We start from the raw sequence: 21,024 nt of genomic DNA, 5'->3' as shown, positions 1-21,024 counted from the left end.
TAACTAACCCAAAATTTCTTGTTGGACATTATCATTGGTGCCAACTTCCCAAAATTTTCTATTCCCTCTAAATTTCTCAATTTCCCTCTAAATTCCCAAATAAAATCAAAATTTTTCACACAAAAAAATCTTTCTTTTAAAAATTTTCTCCCACCACTCACTTTGAATAATATATATATATATATATATATATATATAAATTATAGTTTATACATATATAGTTTATATATATAGTTCATATAAACATAATTTATATATATAGCTTATAATAATTATATAGTTTATATATAAACTTATATTATATATATATATATTTTTTAATTTTTTAAATGAATGCAATTTATTATATTTTTAATTATTTCTTCATATTTTGCATTTATTTCGATTTCATCTTTTTTGTTTTTTAATTTATTTCAATTTTGAGTCTTTCACTTTTATATGTATTCAATTTAGTCCTTAAATTTATATTTGCATCTTCATTTGACCAATTGTTAGTTGTTATTTATATTTTTGTAACTGGCCCATAACTTTTTAAATGAGTATAATTTAGTCCTTTTTATATTAATTTAAACCTCACATTTTAAATTTATTTCGATTTGGTCCCTTACCTATGTGTGTTGTTTAATTTATATTTTAAAATTTTATTTGTAATTTTACATTTCTTTAATTTTGTCCTTAAATTTATATTTTTTACAAAATTGTCCATGATTTTTTTGTAATTTACTCGAAATCATATACAATTACAACTTGGAATTCAACAAGCACGAAAAATGACAAAATAATTAATCTAAAAATAAAAACAACCCGACCTGAACTCAATCTGTATCCGGTAAACATCCGACCTGAATTTATCTGTCAATGATGTGACCCTATATGAACGAGATCGACTAAAGTCCATTTGAACCTGAATTAACCTGGTTTTTATCTGCTTCAGACCTGAACTGTTTTGACTTAAACTGACATCGATCCGAACTGAAAATGACTTGACCTGAACCCGACTTAATCTGAGTCAAACTATCAAATTGACTTATACCCAATTCTACCCAACCTGCCAAGATCTGACTGAAACCTTTCCGATTACATGATTTTACAGCCTTATGTCAAGTGGGTAACTTTTTAGTTTTAAAATACCATGTCAATGAAGCTAACAACTATTTTTAAATGGGATTAAGGATGTGATTTGCATTTTTAAACTACCAGGGTGTGTTTGGTTCGCTGTATCTTACATTACTAAGGGGAATGTTTTTTTTTTCCAGAATTATATTCCCACGTTGGGTTCACGGAATCTTACATTATCGGGAATACTCTTTTCCCAATAGTAGCATTTTTTGGTTAAAATGGTGGGACTGTTATTACCTCCAAATTCTTAAGTAATCTTACATTCCCACCACTTTAGACAAAAATACCCTTGGACTAATGAATTCTTTTTATAATGATCCTTCTAAATTCTTATTTTTTATACTTTACCCAAAATTATAAAAATAATAATATACAAAGAGTTTGATTTACTAAAATATTAATAATTTTGAGAATTTAAAATAGTTTATATTTTTAATATTCAATATTTTGTTATTTATAATTTTATGAGATGAAAAAAATAATATTATTGTAAAAATGTAATTATTTATAATAATATTTGACTACCAAAATATTATTTTGTATATTATATTATATTTTATATAAACAAATATTATACTTATGAACTTTATTTAAAAATATAAATTTAATATACTAATTATATTAATTATATGTTAAATGTAATTTGTCCTCAAAAGTTAGATATATAACGATTAAAATATTTTTATGAATTTTATTCAAATATTTATAAATTAATATTAAAGTTTAATTTAAAAAATATATATCACAAGGATTATTTGGTAAAATATGCATCCAAGTAATCTTATATTCCTCCAACCAAACACTATAATCTTACATTCCTGCTAATCATACCAAACAAGGTAATACAATATTCCCATAGTAAAGTTACATTCCAGTAATGTTATTCCCAAAGATAATCTTACATTCCGTGAACCAAACGTTTCCTAAAGTAAACGGGCCAAAATTACGAAGATCATAAAGCATATTTTACCCACTTTTAAAATATGGCCTTGTACACAACTACACAAGTAAAGACTAAAATTGAGAAATAAACTTATGAAATTTAGATAACTTGTAAAATTTTAAGAGATATAAAAATATTAAATACATAAAAATTTAATTTTTATTTGATAAGGTTTTATTTGGATGAAGATCAGAATTAGAGTATAGTGATTAAATCATAACGTTTGCATGGTATAATGACTAACAGAACATTTGACAAATAATAATTCATTAGTCAATAATGGCCCAAAGAAGCCTGCATGGCATTGTTGGGCAAAAATCCATTAACCAGAATTAGCCCGGAAAGGAGCCGAAGTACCTAGGGTTGTTGTTGGCTTGGCTTGCAGCGTTAATGTTGAGTTGCAGCAGCAGCAAGCACTCTGCACTCAAAATCTCAATCTACCCTCATTTTCAAGCCGCAAAAGCAATTTCCATGGCTTTAACCAAGCCAAGATTTGGAGGCTTTCCATCCTCTTTCTCTATGCGATTCTTCAAATTTACTCTTCTTCATGGCTAACCCCCAAAAAAGAAGTTGAAACCGGCGGCACTGATACGATCGAAAAGCCCCTAGCCGCCGCCCTTTCACCCGGGGAAACCCGTATCGCCGAACAATTTCGTTCCTTAATCAAATAGCACCACCGCAAAAACCCAACCCGGATCCAAACTCGACACCACCAACCCCAAGCTTCATCATCCCTTCTCTATCCCTCGACTTCTCCAACATCTCCACTGTCCATCCTATCTCCCCTTCGTCGTACGCTACGTCATCGACAGGTGTTGTGGAGTTCGCCATGGCATACCTTTCCTCCAAACATTGTCTTTCTTTAATTGGGCCACCACCCGATCCGATTTTGTTCAAACTCCCGACCCGTACAACGAAATGATCGACCTTGCTGGAAAGTTGAGGCATTTCGACTTGGCTTGGCATTTCATCGATCAGATGAAAGCCAATAGCGTCAGCGTCTCACTTGAAACCTTCGCGATTCTAATCAGGCGTTACGCGAAGGTCGGATTGGCTGCAGAGGTTGTGGACGCGTTTAATCGCATGGAGGATTACGGGTGTTGTCCTGATAAGATCGCGTTTTCGGTTTTGATTAGTATTTTATGCAGAAAAAGAAGGGCCGATGAAGCTCAAACTTTTTTCCATAAATTGAAGGACAAGTTTGAACCTGATGTGATTATGTACACCAACTTGTTTAACGGCTGGTGTACGGCTCGTAATATTTCAGAGGCCGAAAGGGTATTTAAAGAAATGAAAATGGCAGGGATTAAGCCTAATGCGTATAGCTATACTATTGTGATTGATGCATTGTGTAGATGTGGCCAAATTACTCGTGCTTATGATGTTTTTGCTGAGATGGTCAATGTAGGTTGTGAGCCAAATGCGATTACTTTTAATATTTTATGAGGGTTCATGTCAAGGTCGATCGCACCGAGAAGGTTTTGCAGGTTTACAATCTGATGAAAAGACTCGGTTGTATTGTTGATACGGTAACTTATAACTTTCTCATAGAGAGTCATTGTAGGGATGATAATCTTGATGAGGTTGTTAAAGTGCTTAATTTGATGCTAAAGAAAGGGTGTGCATTGAATTCGTCTACTTTCAATACCATTTTTAAGTGTATCGATAAGTTAAGGATGTTGTCGTAACCGTTTTTTGCCCGGACGGGAAAAATTTCGCACGACTTGGGGGTTTTCTTTTGAAAAGGTTTTGAAATGTTTTAGAGTCGACATCGACCTTTTAGGTTATGTAGGTCAAATACCTAAAAAAATTTTTTAAAAAGATTTTTAAGAAAAACATCATTTTAAAATATTTTTTTTAAATAAAAAAAGAGATTTGGGGATCGATTACGTGTGGGAAATGATAAGCACCCCCACAACGCCCAAAATTGGTTCCTATCGATTATAAATTGTCTCTACTAGTGGAAATCTAAGAATTCGAATACAAATTTAAGTTACGATTCTATTATTCAAAATTCAACCATGAAATTTGTATTTAACGAGAAATTATAAGGGGAAATAGAAAATATTTCCATATTTTCAATCGAAGAGAAAATAATCCTTAAAATACTTTTGGACGAATATTTCTCTTTCCGACTGAAATAAAAAAATATAATAATTTCCCCCAAGAATCCGAGATTAAAATAATTTGATTCGATAAAATGAAAATTTAAGCCAATTAATCCAAATAACACATTTAATTAAAAAAGATAAGAGATGTTCAATTATTTAAAAATATCAAGCATAATCCCTAATAAAATTAGGCGAATTATCTCGATAAGTTTAAATAAAAGAACATTTCCTTTTCTCTTTAATCTAGTAGGGTATTTATTTATTTTAAAATATCAAAACATGACATCTAGTTACTTTAAGACGGTCATTTCTTAATATTTTTTAAAATAAATAAATAATACCTTTAATTTAATTATGAAATCAGTTGAATTATGCTTATGAGGCTTCCAAATATATTCGAAATGTTTAGATCTAGATGTACAAACAAATTTACATGGCAAAAGCTAAAAATTAAAAATACTAATTAGGAACAAATAAATGGAAATTAAAGCAAAGAAAAAAATTAAATGATATTCAATGCTGGAAATGAAATTGGACTAAATTAACAAGTGCATACTTTAAAGCATAAATATTACGTTAAATAAGAAAACAAAATATAATTACTAAAATGAACATTACAAAAATTAAAGTTCTAAATAATAAAATTAAATAATAAATACAAAAATGAACATTACAAATGTAAATAAAGAAATTAAAGTACTTAAGTTAAAAAAACATAAAATTGTACATTCACCTAAATTATAACTAATAAAATATAAAACATATGCATCACTTAAAATACATACTACAAATTTTACAAGCCAAATATAATGTATAATACATTACACCACAACTAGAATCTAAAATAGAATATTACAAATTATATGCCAAATGAGAAATAAAAAAGTGACTAAAATGAATAAATTATAAATATTACATCCACATCATAATAACATAGGAAACAAAATCCAAACAGTGACTAAAATGAATAAACATAAAAAACAACGACTGAATTCGAAAGTTAATAAAATCAATATGTATATTCGAAATAAATAACAAAGTACATGGCCAAAATGAAAAATAAGCTAAAATATGAGGAGCTTAAAGATGATTTTACCCATATAGTGACCAAAAAGTAAAACATGCTGAAACTGGAGGATATGGACTGCGATTTGACCCTGAAACACAAAGCAAAAAAGAGCTAAATTTACCCATTTTCTATACACACAAAATATCACCCCCCATGTTTACGTAAATTGCAGGAAGCTTATTAAAGCTTCAAACATCTCATACGGCCATCGCCCGCCGGCCCTCCCAAGCTGAAAACCGGGACGGAAACCACCCTAAACCACCGGTGACCTCGGCCATGAACGGAGAAGAACCGTCCAACTCTTAAAAGGCCGAGACTTCCCCCTCCTAACCTCACACTCTCTCGTTCTTTCTTTTCCCTTTCTCCTCCCCATTCGGCATCCGAGAGGGCTAAAAAATGAGCCCCAACGTCGCCACCACTCTTGTCTACTCAACGTCGAACACTCGAACTACGAAGCAAAGATCCCGATGAAGGAAAAAAGAAAAAACTAGAAATAACAAAGAAGAAAGAAAGCAAAATGGAGAGCAAGCACAAAGTCAAAGAAGATATCTTTTCATTCCCTAATTTCGGGGATAGAGGAGTCTGATGTTACAAGGGTTGGTTGGGGTATTAATAACCCTAACCACTACATTTTAATATTGTTTTTTACATAATAAAATAAAATAGAAATGGGAAAAATGGTGTTTACAGCTTCCCCTCTTTATTCGTTGTTGTGAAACAGGAATAGAGCAAAGATAGTAAGCACCATTTTTTATCTAGCCTAAATTGCTAAAACCTTGAACTCCAATTTCTTCTGATCGGGCGAGTTATTCTCATTATGAACTCTTCGCTGGGGATGTCAATCCACTTCCTTCTGTGATGGAATCACCAAGGTTGAACAAGTTCTTCTTATTATGAACTTTTTCTCCCTTATCGGATGAATTCTTCTCATTATGAACTTTCCACTGGAAATGTTGATTTACCTTCTTCTGTGATGACATCGAACAAAGTTGAACAAGTTCTTCTCATTATGAACTTCTTCTCGCTCGTTGGATTGGTTCTTCTCATTATAAACCCTTTTATTGAAATATTGGTCCACCTCATTCTATGATAGAAAAAGCTAAGGTTTAACAAGTTATTCTTATTATAAACTTCTTCTCCTTTATCGGATGAGTTATTCTCATTACGAACTCTCCACTAGAAAAGTTAATCCCTCAAGCAAGGTGTTACTGACTCGAATTGTTGTGAATCGAGCAATAGGTCGAACAAGCTCTTCTCATTATGAACTTATTCTCCATCTGTCAGATGAGTTCTTCTCATTATGAACTCTCCATCTGAAATGTCATTCCCTCAAGTGAGGCGTCACTGATTCAAAATGTCGTGAATTAAGTGATAGGTCGAACAAGCTCTTCTCATTATGAACTTCTTCCCCCTTTGTCAGATGAGTTCTTCTCATTATGAACTTTCCACTGGAAATGTTGATCCCTCGAGTAAGGTGTTGCTGATTCAACTCCATATGCGGTGAATCGAGCTAAGGTTGAACAAGTTCTTCTCATTATGAACTTCTTCTCCCTCATTGGATTAGTTCTTCTCATTATGAACTCTCCATCTGAAATGTCATTCCCTTAAGCGAGGCATCACTGATTCGAAATGCCGTGAATCAAGTGATAGGTAGAGCAAGTTCTTCTCATTATGAACTTTTTCTCCCTTTTTCGGATGAGTTCTTCTCATTATGAACTTTCCACTGGAAATATTGATCCCTCGAGTGAGGTGTTTCTGATTCAACTCCATATGCGATGAATCGAGCTAAGGTTGAACGAGTTCTTCTCATTATGAACTTCTTCTCCCTCATCGGATAAGTTCTTCTCATTATAAACTCTCATTGGAAATGTTGATTGGTTTACCCTTCCTTTGAAGAGTTTTAAACCTACAAAAGATTACCATGTGTCAGTAATAATTGTGTTTGAAGTACCAGAAGGTATATACCCAAAGGTCCTCGAATTTTATTGAGATCCATGTATTTCAATGGCGAAAAATATGGATTAATTCTCTGCTGAAGTCGTGAAATGAAATCTTTATTGGCTATTTGAATTCCTTAATGTAGCAAATTGCTGAGTTTTTGTCTTTGTTGGGCCCATCTTGGAAACAACACTGTTCATTCGCATTGAAGTGACCTGGGTAACATGCCCCACTTTAAAAATGATTATTGTTCTATGTATTGAGTTCCTCAATTCCTGAGTTTCTTCCATTATTAATGTAATTCCCTCCATTTGAGGCTTGAATTCTGATTTTTCTTCTCTTTCTCTTATTTCCTTGGAAAATCTGTAAGAATTATGCATGCATGTATGTATGTATGTATGTATAAATGCACTTAAATGAATCTAAATATATTGTATGAATTTCTTGTATGCAGAAATGTTAATTATTCATCTTCTCGCTCCAAAGTGAAGATCTCGATCCTCCTTCACTTGATCTCTCTTGTATGGAGTCTTCCTCAATGGCAACTTATCAGCTTAAGCTTGCATCTTCCGAAGAGAAATCTAATTATCTTGTGCAATCATGTATTTTCTATCCTCTATCTTTGGTTTCTTCGTTACAGTCTTTGAAGTACTCTCATGAATTCAATATGTGGTCTCAATACCTCTTTTGGCTCTAATTCAATGGTTCTATTCGAAACGTTTCGAGGTAAACTCTTTGTGTCTTCATATTCTTCCCTTGGCATTCCAAACGGTTAGACTCATTCACCATGTCTGTTTGATTTGAATCTTGTTATCTCAGCGAGATCTGGCTTTAGTAATGCCCCCATGTGGGTACTCATGGCTCTCTTTGTGCCAAGATCTTAATCTCGAATGGTCTCACTCTGGTGTCGCTAACTAGCAATCATATGCCATCAACAGAAATGTTATCGAATAATTTAAAGGCCTCTCTTCATGATGCCACAATCAGATGAAAACTTAAGAAATGATCAATTCTTGTAACAGAAATGTCTTGAACCTTTGTAATTAGCTGAGATATGTGTCTTCTTCAACTAAGGTATCATCTGCTTCTTGACAACGTCACAATGAATTATTAGAAGTTCAGTCCTTCAGTCCTTCTGATCTCTCAGATTATTTGTTTTTAAGAAATGCTTCATTGTTATGGAATTATTTGCTTTTTTCTTCGATAAAGGCATAATAAGCCTGATCATAAGCTTCAATGACCTTTTTCACTTGAGATTGTCCTGTTTGAAAATGTTTCTCTTATTTTATTTTAGAAATGTGAAAAAAATTGATGGATAAATTTAAAAATGTTGTTATTTTCTTTAGGCTCACAATCAAAACAAATTGTAAAACAAGAGTTCATTGAATATCAAATAAGTCAAATTTTCTTTTAATCCTTCAAAAATTATATACATTTGCAAAGTGTAAAGATTAATGTTGATATAAAGCTTAGGCTGACTTGGGTAGGTAATGTGTTTCAGGTTAATTTGGGGAGGTAATGTGTTTCAGGTTGCTTCTTGCGTTTTTGATTCTGATGTGTTCATTGATCTGATGAAGCAACCGTCATGATTCTCTTATTGAAATGTTCACTGGTTCTTAGCCTTTGTGAGCGCCTTTGGACTGTGCAACGCTTTATCAAAATATATAAGATCGTCTTCTATGTAGTGGTTGACAATCTTTGCATTCGAGCTGCCTTTTCAGGTTTTCAACTCGAAATCTCCTTTGATTTCAAGACGTAATCTAAAATTTTACGTCTTGAACCCTCCTTTTATTATTTTTCCCTATCATGCATTAAAGATTTTAGAAAACTATTTTTTTTGCAAATAAAATTAACCCTGAGGGGCGGAATGAAATCTGAAGATAGTCTCTCCACTCAGAAATCTATGTATGATTAGAAGGGACTTTTCAGGCATGTAACGTAGGCTAAGGCTCACGGTTATGAAATAAAAGGATAAATAGGCCCAAACACGTGTTTAAGGGTTATTGAACCAAGGATCAATTCATTCTGATGTCTTCAATCTTGTCTTACTTGACTTGAATATGCTCGTGCGTTCTTTATTCTCTTCTTATTTTCCCTTGGTGTTTCATGATCTTCGGGTGAATTGATTTGAGTCACTCGTCTTGAAGTGTTGGATTTGTCTATTTTATTATTTCTTCTTTTTTCTCTTTTTTTTCTTTTTCTTCTATTTTTCTCTTTCTTTTTGTGTGTTTTTCTATATTTCTTCTTTTTTCTCTGTGTTGTTAACTCGATTGATCTTCGAGCGCTTCCTATTTGGTCCACCTTGTGATATCTTATTATTTCTTCCTATGACTTGCCTCTGTAGCGAAATCTAGATTGATCTTCACTCATGCGAGCAGATGTCCTTCATCTTTGCCCCCCAGTGTGGAGGGTGATCCTTGGTTAGGGTTGAATCAGAAGAAACAATATTACAGGCTCAAAAGGGGACAACAAGGGATATATATATACATATAAAATGATAAATGAAACAAATCCATTCATCATCTCATACATGAATGTCTTGTAAAAGAGGTATCCCCAGGGGGACGAGTATTCAAGATTAATTTTATTTACATGAAAAAATGTAATTAATGCATGATAGAATTATTTCAATGATACCCTTTATTTTTTTCTTCTTCCATTTGCCCCTAGTATGCCCCAATTATTCGAATTCTCTTGCAATAACTTGATCTGCAACACTCCATATTGTCTTTCTTGCAAGAAAGGTTCTCGTTATGCCCTCCAAGGATTTATTGAGGTTGAGAAATAAATGTTGGTTCTGTGTATAGGAAAGGAAATATGAGACTTTAAAGTCGTTATTATGAAAAAGATAATGTCATGGAAAGATTATTTCTGTCTGGAAGGTAAAAGTACAGGTTTTGGTGCCTCGGGGGATAAGGACATAACTTTATTGTTTCAGAGAGAAGTGATGTCAAGGTTCTATCTTTTGGGAGTAAATGTGTGTTATTTTGGGGTATGAAAGGTCTAATCTTGCCCCTTGTCAAAGATATATAATTAATGAAGCAGTAAAAAAGCTTTAATTCATTCGATATTCAAAGAATTGCAAGATTAAAACTTGATTTATTTCTCATAACCTTGGAAAATGACCTAAGTTCAATTAACAAAATATTTATTGAGAATACAAAGAAAGAACAAAAACACGTTCAAACAGGACAATGCCAGTGCAATATGTTTCACAGTGGGAGAAAGAATTTTTGCTTTTTTTGTTCTTTGCACGGGATGTCTTATGACACGTTAAAGGTCAATACTCATGGGTCAAACAAATTCTAGACCCTGCTCTTCGGTGCCCCATATCTCAATGATGTGCTTTGATCTTCATATGATGATATCATCACGTCCATAACTCCTTTTCTAGGAACGAATAGGGTGACTTCAATTTACCTCAAAAGATTTTGCAAGTTACTCCAAAGATCCATGATTAATGAACGTTGAAATGCAATGTATATCATGTAATGTACTATGTATAGATGCTAATGCAAAGATGCAAATATGCTCATGCAAATGGAAAGATGCAAAATGGGAATGCAAAATGCAAAATGTAAATGCAACAAAGGAATTGATCCCCAAAGTAATTGTCATAAAACAACTTCCAAAGAACACACAATGTCTCAATACTCTGAGATAGATGGAAACTACAAATCACGTCATATTGCTCGATTTCTTTAATTTTGATCGAATGTGCAAGAAAACAATATTCTTTTATCCTTGGGTTGATGCATTTATTGAGCGACCATATGCGATTGACATCATCCATTGTCTCGTGTTGGCTATCATTGTTGTTTGATGACTCAAATATATTATTTCTTTTCGGCTAGCTGTATCAACATCATCGTAGCACCCATGAAAAGTTTGTTTTACTGCGTCATTTGAGCTTCAAGTATTCCAGCTTGATGTACCTCTTTAGATGTTTCCTATAGCACCCTTCTGGACCATTAATGCATTTTTGCATTTATATTCTACCTCTTCGAGTGATATTGTCATATTGAAAGTCTTCTAATGTGACTATTAACTCGAGAATTAATACCTTCTATGTCATGATATATATGAAACATGTGTTAATTCCAAGGTAATTATCCTAGAACAACTTCAAAGAACACACAACGTCTCAATATGTCAAAGTAGATAAAAATATCTACCCCTTCGTGTGACATTGTTGTTTTAAAAGCCTTCTAATTTTGATAAATAACTCGGGTATTAATAATATGTTTATGCATAAATAAAGCATCATGACAAGGAAAAGATGTTAACAAAAATAATAATCAAAGAGAGGAAATGTATGTTACTGAAATACGAAAAGATTAAATTCAAATGGTAAATGAACCATAAAATACAGTGATAAAACACACAGAGGAAATTAAAACCCTAATCGCATAATTTCTAGTTCACATGTAATTATTCAAAAAGAATCTATCGAATAAATTAAAAGACAAAGATTAGAATTCATTTCTCCTTTGTGTACACTTATTTGGGTATCTACGGACAGAGTTTCAGCATGGTCTTAGATCGGGTGGGTTTCTACGATTTACTATATGCAGCGTTTTGGTTCTATGAGTAAAGCTACTCGAATTGTCCCTGTCGGTGCCCCCTTGGGCAAGCCAGACCCACCCTCAATCCTCACCCATTATAGGCATAAGCGGATCAAGTTCAATTTGAGAGGGCACATTTCCCTATGCCTTACACGAAGAATAAATTCTCACGAAGACATAGGGCATATGAACCCCGAAAGCTACTTGCTAGGTTGACACGAGAATAAATTCTCACGAAGACGTCGCTTTCACTCCCACTTAAAAGGAAGAGCTCGGGTATAGAGCTTATGTTATGCAATGCAAGTGTCGTGTGTGAGGAGAAATTCTCAAATATTTGACAAACAAACACACTAAAATCGAGCTAAAGCGACTTTAAAATTTTAATATCAGAAAATCAATAAAATACAAATATTAATATACAAGGATATAAAATAAAATAAAAAGAATAAAAGAATTGAAAGAAATCAATAGAATCGTGAATTAAATAAAACTGAATTCTCAATTTCCAACTATAGAGACAATATATAATCGATTTAGGCTTGATCCACTAAGTCCCCAGCAGAGTCGCCAAGCTGTCGTAATCGTTTTTCGCTTGGGCGGGGAAAACTTTGTACGACTTGGGGGTTTTTCTTTTGAAAAGGTTTTGAAATGTTTTAGAGTCGCCATCTACCTTTTGGGTTAGGTAGGTCAAATACCTAAAAATTTTCTTTTAAACAGATTTTTAAGAAAAACATCATTTTAAAAGATTCACTAATCTACGTGTAACCAGAGATTCATTCTTTTTTTGAAATAAAAAAAGGATTCGGGGATCGATTACGTGTGGGGAAGGATAAGCAGCGTCACAAAGCCCAAAATTGGTTCCCCATCGATTATAAATTGTCTCTACTAGTGGAAATCTAAGAATTCAAATACAAATTTAAGTTACGATTCTATTATTCAAAATTCAACCATGCAATTGTATTTAACGAGAAATTATAAGGGGAAATAGAAAATATTTCCATATATCTAATCGAAGAGAAAATAATCCCTAAAATACTTTAGGACGAATATTTCTTTTTTGACTAAAATAAAAAAATATAATAATTTCCCCCAAGAATCCGAGATTAAAATAATTTGATTCGATAAAATGAAAATTTAAGCCAATTAATCCAAATAAAATATTTAATTAAAAAAGATAAGAGATGTTCAATTATTTAAAAATATCAAGACATAATCTCTAATAAAATAGGTGAATTATCTCGATAAGTTTAAATAAAAGAACATTTCCTTTTCCCTTTAATCTAGTAGGGTATTTATTTATTTTAAAATATCAAAACATGACATCTAGTTACTTTAAGACGACCATTTCTTAATATTTTTAAAATAAATAAATAATACATTTAATTTAATTATGAAATCAGTTGAGTTATGCTTATGAGGCTTTCAAATATATTCGAAATGTTTAGATCTAGATGTACAAAAAATTTTACATGGCAAAAGCTAAAAATTAAAAATACTAATTAAGAACAAATAAATGGAAATTAAAGCAAAGATAAAAATTAAATGATATTCAATGCTAGAAATAAAATTGGACTAAATTAACAAGTGCATACTTTAAAGCATAAATATTACGTTAAATAAGCAAACAAAATATAATTACTAAAATGAACATTACAAAAATTAAAGTTCTAAATAATAATGATTAAATAATAAATACAAAAATGAACATTACAAATGCAAATAAAGAAATTAAAGTACTTAAGTTAAAAAAACATAAAATTGTACATTCACCTAAATTATAACTAATAAAATATAAAACATATGCATCACTTAAAATACATACTACAAATTTTACAAGCCAAATATAATGTATAATACATTACACCACAACTAGGGACTAAAATAGAATATTACAATTTATATGCCAAATGAGAAATAAAAAAGTGACTAAAATGAATAAATTATAAATATTATATCCCATCATAATAACATAGGAAACAAAATCCAAATAGTGACTAAAATGAATAAACATAAAAAACAACGACTGAATTCGAAAGTTAATAAAATTAATATGCATATTTGAAATAAATAACAAAGTACATGACCAAAATGCAAAATAAGCTAAAATATGAGGAGCTTGAAGATGATTTTACCCATATAGTGACCAAAACGTAAAACATGCTGAAACTGGAGGATCTGGACTGCGATTTGACCCTGAAACACGAAGCAAAAAAGAGCTAAAATCTGGGGACATGGTGAGTGATTTACCCATTTTTTATACACACAAAATATCACCCCCATGTTTACGTAAATTACAGGAAGCTTATTAAAGCTTCAAACGTCTCATACGGCCATCGCCCATCGGCCCTCCCAAGCCGAAAACCGGGACGTAAACCACCCTAAACCACCGGTGACCTCAGCCATGAACGGAGGAGAACCGACCAACTTCTAAAAGGCCGAGACTTCCCCCTCCTAACCTCACACTCTCTCGTTCTTTCTTTTCCCTTTCTCCTCCCCATTCGGCGGCCGAGAGGGTTAAAAAACGAGCCCCAACACCGGCCACCACTCTTGTCTACTCAACGTCGAGCACTCGAACTACGAAGAAAAGATCCCGATGAAGGAAAAAAGAAAAAGCTAGAAATAACAAAGAAGAAAGAAAGCAAAATGGAGAGCAAACACAAAGTCAAAGAAGATATATTTTCATTCCCTAATTTCGGGGATATATATTTTCATTCTCTAATTTCGGGGATAGAGGAGTCTGATGTTACAAGGGTTGGTTGGGGTATTTATAACCCCAACCACTATATTTTAATATTTTTTTACATAATAAAATAAAATAAAAATGGGAAAAATGGTGTTTACAGATGTGAATGATGTTCACCGTATGTATACTAAGATGAAGGAGTTTAAATGTATGCCTAATACCGTTACTTATAATGTTTTGATGAGAATGTTTGGTGGTGCAAAGTCTACTGATATGGTTCTCAAGTTAAAGAATGAGATAGGTGAGAATGAGGTTGAGTCTAATGTGAATACCTATCAGATTTTGATCACAATGTATTGTGGGATGGGGATTGGAACAATGCTTACAAGCTGTTTAAAGAGATGATCAATGAAAAATGCTTGAAACCAAGTATGCCTCTTTATGAGATGGTGCTGGGGAAACTGAGAAAAGCTTAACAGTTAAAGAAGCATGAGGAACTAGTAGAGAAGATGGTTGATAGGGGCTTTGTAACACGTCCTTTGTAGAAGAAGCTTCTTGCCGATCTATATGTCTAAGGTAATATTTCGATTCTCCATGTCAACCAATTAATTAACATCTTTAAACCTCATATTTTCAATTAGTATGGTCACAAGCTTGTAGATTGAAGAGTTATACAATGTACTGTCGGGGACCTAGCCTTGAATTATCCTATTTTTCTGGTAAAGTGAAAAATAAACCCCTGTCAAACAGATGAAATCCCTAATTTTCCCTATTCCAACCCTAGCTGCCACACCCCTTGACCGATTCACCCTACTTTGACTGTCGTTGCGGTATTCTGACCGCCCCAATCGAACCGGTGTCTCACCTCGACCAAACCCGAATCGTCAAAGGCTCATTCCTGATCGGTCGTCAATCATCGGGATCAAACGATAGAAGGTTCGTCAAAACACAATCATTGCATCGATTTTTGTTGATTCTAACCACCTCAAGCGTCAGCTCGCCTCACCGCCCCGAGCACCTAAATCCCCAGCGCCATGCGACCAAAACCCGACCGAGTTTGTAGGTTGAAAATCGTCCTGTCACCGACCGCCATCTTGGGTAAGCTTTGATATTTTTTCGGTTAATTTCAAAGTGGTCTTTGCTTGTTTAGATGATTGAATTAGGTATTTATTGGTTCGTGTTTGATTGTGGGATGCTCGACCGGTCACCCCAACCTTGTTGCTGCCTCCATGCGCTGTCGTATGCACGTGGGCTCGTCCCCAGTTCTGGTTATTTCTAGAACCGGTCCAGTAGGTCTGAACCACTCCAAATTGACTCGACCCGGTCTAAACCGGTATGTTTGACCCAAACTGAGTTAACCCAACACGACCCGTTAACTTTGACCCGACCCGTTGACTTTGGCTTGACCCGTTGACCAGTTTAACTGTTGACTTTGACCGGTCTGACCGTTTGCTATTGACTTTGGCAAAAAAAGTCAAATTTTTTGAAAAGTTGTATTTTCGACATCCTGAATCTGAATCCGAAGTCTGTTTTGCCAAATTTGCACTCGGTAAGCCGTTTTTAAGTGTTTTACCTTCGGATTCAATTTGGTTTCTCAATTAAGTTCAGTTTCTGATGTAAATTCGTTTGCTATGTATTCGAAGAATTATTGGACGTTGAATTCAAGTTCGAGAGTGATCAAATGGAGTTTAAATGTTCGATCGGTGGAGCACGAAAGTCGAGGTAATACATTGCTACCTTATGCATGCTTTATGGAATATGTTGGAATTGGTAAATACATGATGAATATGTTTGGTCTCATATATATAGTAAATTATTTCTAAACTCAATCAGAATACGGTAAAAAGTCGGTAACTGAATATGACTCAGATAACTCGTATAATAAATTGGGGGACCGATAGGAATTAAATTACAAGTTCTAAGAGTAAGCGGCAACCAATCTCTGGATTTGTAAATTCTGATTTATCTCATTAATGGTTTAATGCCAAAGGTACTTGGAAGAGAAATTATGACAATACTTCAGTTAGGTAAAATTACAAAAATTCCCTTATGTGATAAAATTACGAAAATACCCTTATGTTGTAAAAAGACAAGAATTATCCCTGTAAGTTGAAAAATAACTCCAAAAAAATATATTGATCCGATGAAACTACTGATGTACATGAAAAATGCTAGTTTTGTTTAGAAAATATGGATAACCGAATTCTAACCTCCAAGATGGCAAAAGATTTAGAATTTGTGGTGTTTGGACAAAACCACCTAATAAATAAATTACTAGATTGATGTATATGTTTGAATCGAGGAAAATAATTGAATACCCTTGAACTATAAGATGACCAAAATGCCCCTAGAGAGTAATTGACCTAAGGTAACCCAAAGTTAAGAAATGACTGAATATTTGTTTGTCTCCCTAAGATCCATTCAGCGATGATTCTGAAGATGATCAGTTCGACAAGAGTTGTCTATTTTAAATAGTGAATACCATTGAAGTGCAACGATTTGACCGATTGACAGGTATCAATGTTGGGATTTGTTTAGATCGAGTTAACTCGATATTTCGATAGATCGACACAAATCTTAAATTCCCTAAATCTTCGTTTCTCCCTTATTAGATCAAATCACTAAGAATTTTCCAAGAACCTAATGCCTAAAATGCCTTTAATTTCCCGAATAATGAAATCACTCATGTTATATCTGAAAACACAAGTAACTCTGATGCAAAGGATTTTGAATACCTTTCTGATTACATAGTGCCTCTGAAATATATCTGAATACTATATGATCCTGATAAATCACGTTCTAAATAACTGATGAATCTGTCAACTATCAAACCCTTTTATGGGGATCTCATTTATGAATTTAATCAGTTTACATAAGGTTCACGACTTCCTATCTGATAAATACCAAGCACCTTCAGAAATAATTGGATCCTCTAGTGTGTTCCATGTATGTTATATGATTGGTTTTATCCGTTCTTAAATGTGTTTTACCAAGATTTCTAAGTTACTGAAGTTTTAAGTTTGCTTGTTTAATTCATGATCTCTGGATACCATTTCTACTGAATTGATATGTCTGAACTCTGATTTCCCGCTACCATTGATTTATGTCTAGAAAATGTTTTTCTTTGAGGTACTCTAAGATCTAGTATGAAGTCTCTACAGTTCAGTTCGATCAAACTTGTAATTCCTTATATAGGTTCAGACTGATCGAACTGGTAATTCCTTACGGCAGGTTCAACTTGATCAAATTGGTAATTCCTTATATAGGTTCAGACCGATCGAGATGGTAATTCCTTACGGATCTAAGATGACCCTTGGGTGGGCTCCTAGACCTAATGGGCCTAGTAGTAAGACCTTATGGACCCTAAGGAACTCCCTTAGGGTGGCACCTCTACTATGTGCTTTGGGTAAGTCCTTATGGACCTGAGGGCACTCCCATCAGGTGGGCACCCCTATCAGGTGGGCACCTACGCTTCGGCTAGGGTAGACCTTATGGACCCAAGGTGTTTCCTTAGATTGGCTCATATGCCCAATAGGCCTAGGGTAAGTCCTAATGGATGCAGTTATGGGGAACTGCATATTGGCATTCGGTTGGAGGGCTTTACTAAGGTTTTTAAAAATACATTTTAAACTGCTATTGTTTTAAAAAGATTTGTACATTTTAACTAGTTTTGTGGGAACACACTAGATACCCTATTCCGATCTCCTGAACTTGGTTCTCTGAATGTTTCCTCTGAACTTAAATCTTCATGCCTGAAAAAATATTCGTGGAACCTCATCTCATTTCAAAAACCTGTAAATGTCTGGATCGATAAGGAAGTTTTATGCTTGCCCATTATCTGCATGACCTTCAACATCACTTGGTAGTTCTATATTACCGAGCTTCCCAAAGCTCACTCTTTTACTCTTTATTTCAAATTAAATTGATCCAGTTTAGCTATCGACGTCAGTATTGAGTTCCACATGCGTTACTTATGGAGTACGGTGCATGTGATTAAGGGGCATGTAGGTTGTATTTTGTTTTTATATCCGAGTTTGAAATATGTTTTATTTTCTAAATATTTTTAAATTTTACTTTTATATTTATAAATTGTTTTATGATTTTAGGCGTTTTAATTTTTTTTTAAATTTTCTCAAATTTTATTGTGGGTCGTTCCGGTGGCCCTAATGTGACATCTCAGGTTGGATCGAGTCACCCGCATTGGTCTGTGGGTGTTACATGTGGTATATTATGTTGGAGTAATTTATTTGAATGGTAAGTAGTTTATGAATGCTCTTTACACCCTGAGAATTTCCTTTGCATGCTCTAATTCATGGAAAATACTATTGAGATTGGGGCATACTTTGCATCTCGGAAGCATGAGTCATTTTATGAGTCTCTTAAATTTGGTATTAGCTAGACTACAAGCTTCACCTCCATAAGCAGTTAATAGTTTCGACAATTTGAGAATAGAGAAAAGCAATGCATTTGTTGAGATTCAGATATTAGATTTATCGAATAAAAGACAGATGCATAATTAATTTCAGCTTCAATTGTTCAGCCGCCGTATTGAAATTACCCATTTGAACTTATGTGTGACACATAAGATAATAGTGTAGGAGCCGTTCTCGACCATAAAATAGGGAAAGAGCCACATGTCATAGCCTATGCGTTCCAAAATTTGGACTCGGGCCAGAATAATTATTCTACTACGAAAAAAGAACTTTTTGCTATAATTTTTGCTTTAGAAAAATTTATATCTTATTTGTTTCGCACTAAAATTACTGTTTTTTCTGATCATGCAGTTTTAAGGTATTTGATGAGCAAAAAGGAAACAAAACCGAGGCTTATCCGATGGATCTTTCTTTTACAAGAGTTTAACTTGGAAATTAAAGAAAAAAGGGATACAAAAATCTGGTAGCAGATCACTTGAATCGAATTCCCCTTTCCACATCTGAGCACCACTTAGAGAAGAAATTTTTGAAGAAAAATTGATGGTGGCGCAAAGCATAACCCCGTGGTTTGCAGACATGGTTAATTATTTGGCCACATATAAGTTACCAATAGATTTTCCAAGAGCTGAAATCATTTGAATTAAGTGAGAATCCCGATATTATATTTAGGACGATCTGTAACACCCCCAACTCGTACCCGACCCGGATCCGAGTTCGAGGTGTCACATTGACTTTTCAAAACATTTACTTGTATAAAATAGTGAGTAATTTAAATTTTTTGTACATGTAACTTATTCAAAAGATTTCGAGAACTATTCAGAGCTTAAATGTTTTTGCAAAACCGATTAGAGCATATACAATTCAAAACATTAATTACATGTCAATTATTTTCAATGTACATAATACATCTAATTCAAAACATCTTTTCTGATATGATCTTCGGTAAGAAGTAACTGACATGTCTTGCTTCACTTTGCTCTTTACTCTTCTCACTTCTGTAACATACGTGTGAAACAATCACACGCTAAGTCTATGGCTTAGTGAGGCAAATAAACATAAAATATAAACTATAGCTTGTAATCATGCATGAACAATTACTACTATCACTCATACCCTTATTCATGTAACAAATCCCTATAACACATATGCAATATATCATTACATATAAGAACATATACACACACATATACTCATCACTCATCATTTCCATCATTAGCCTTATTTCATTATCAATATTATTATCGTTTATATCACTTAATACATATCCTCTTATACCTAGCATTTTAACCAACATTTGACTCATTTAATCATACAATCCATATATCATCATATAAATCATATAATACCATTCATAGCACAAACACATACAAGTCACATGTAATATATTTGTTGTTATTTCTTTATTAGCCCATGTACATATGTGAGAACTGTAGATATGTGAGTCTATTGAGGTTGTGCACTATGTTGTCACCATAACTTGTATGGGGTCCCACTAGGGGCTATGAAATTTGTCCCGAAGGACCGCACAGACCCTCTACTCTTGGCATGCCAACTATAACTCTAGCTCTCATGTCACATAACATGGGCATTAGCATCATATCATTTCATATATTCATATAAACTTATAGTTTACTGTCACATATCACGTAGCTTATGTTGCATAACTTGTATCACATATACACATTCATCTCACATTTTCATATAAGTTCATAACTTCTTTCACAGTTACATATAATCATATACCTTCTTTTCACGTAGTTCATGTCACTTTTCATATCATTCATTTATCACATATAACATGTCTTAATATATGTTTACATTCTTTTCCACCTACTCACATCTACCTCTTCTCATATATCTCATACATAATCTCTATCATCTATACATTCATTCACTTATCTTATAGTTATGTATCATATTACATAATTTAACTTATCTCATATTATCATGTGTACATATACCATGGACGCTGAACATGTATCATATAAACATATATTCACACATATCATTAACACATATGTAACATATCAAACATATGCTCATATTTATGAATTCATGCATTTTGCTATAGGAAATAGACTTGTCGCAAGTTTCATTTCCATCAACCATCATATACTATCGAATATGCACTCACTTTGGCCTCACTAAGTTCCAATCCACTTT

The 21,024-nt window shown here is 33.4% G+C and overlaps 1 protein-coding gene across 1 annotated transcript; it reads left to right on the top strand.

The window, feature by feature from the left end:
- The first annotated feature begins 2,484 nt into the window (after positions 1-2,484).
- Positions 2,485-3,675, top strand: LOC120136987 (pentatricopeptide repeat-containing protein At1g20300, mitochondrial-like). Its single transcript, XM_039152884.1, has one exon. The coding sequence runs from the start codon at positions 2,981-2,983 to the stop codon at positions 3,506-3,508; it is 528 nt and encodes a 175-aa protein (XP_039008815.1). The 5' UTR covers positions 2,485-2,980; the 3' UTR covers positions 3,509-3,675.
- Positions 3,676-21,024: the final 17,349 nt, after the last annotated feature.

Source organism: Hibiscus syriacus, unplaced genomic scaffold, assembly GCF_006381635.1.
Source record: "Hibiscus syriacus cultivar Baekdansim isolate YM2019G1 unplaced genomic scaffold, ASM638163v2 tig00110646_pilon, whole genome shotgun sequence".
Taxonomy (NCBI): Eukaryota; Viridiplantae; Streptophyta; class Magnoliopsida; order Malvales; family Malvaceae; genus Hibiscus; species Hibiscus syriacus.
This window is presented reverse-complemented; position numbering and strand designations above follow the sequence as displayed.

Excerpts from the sequence above, each read along its gene's own strand:
- LOC120136987 (XM_039152884.1), top strand. The coding sequence starts at position 2,981 with ATGATCGACCTTGCTGGAAAGTTGAGGCATTTCGACTTGGCTTGGCAT.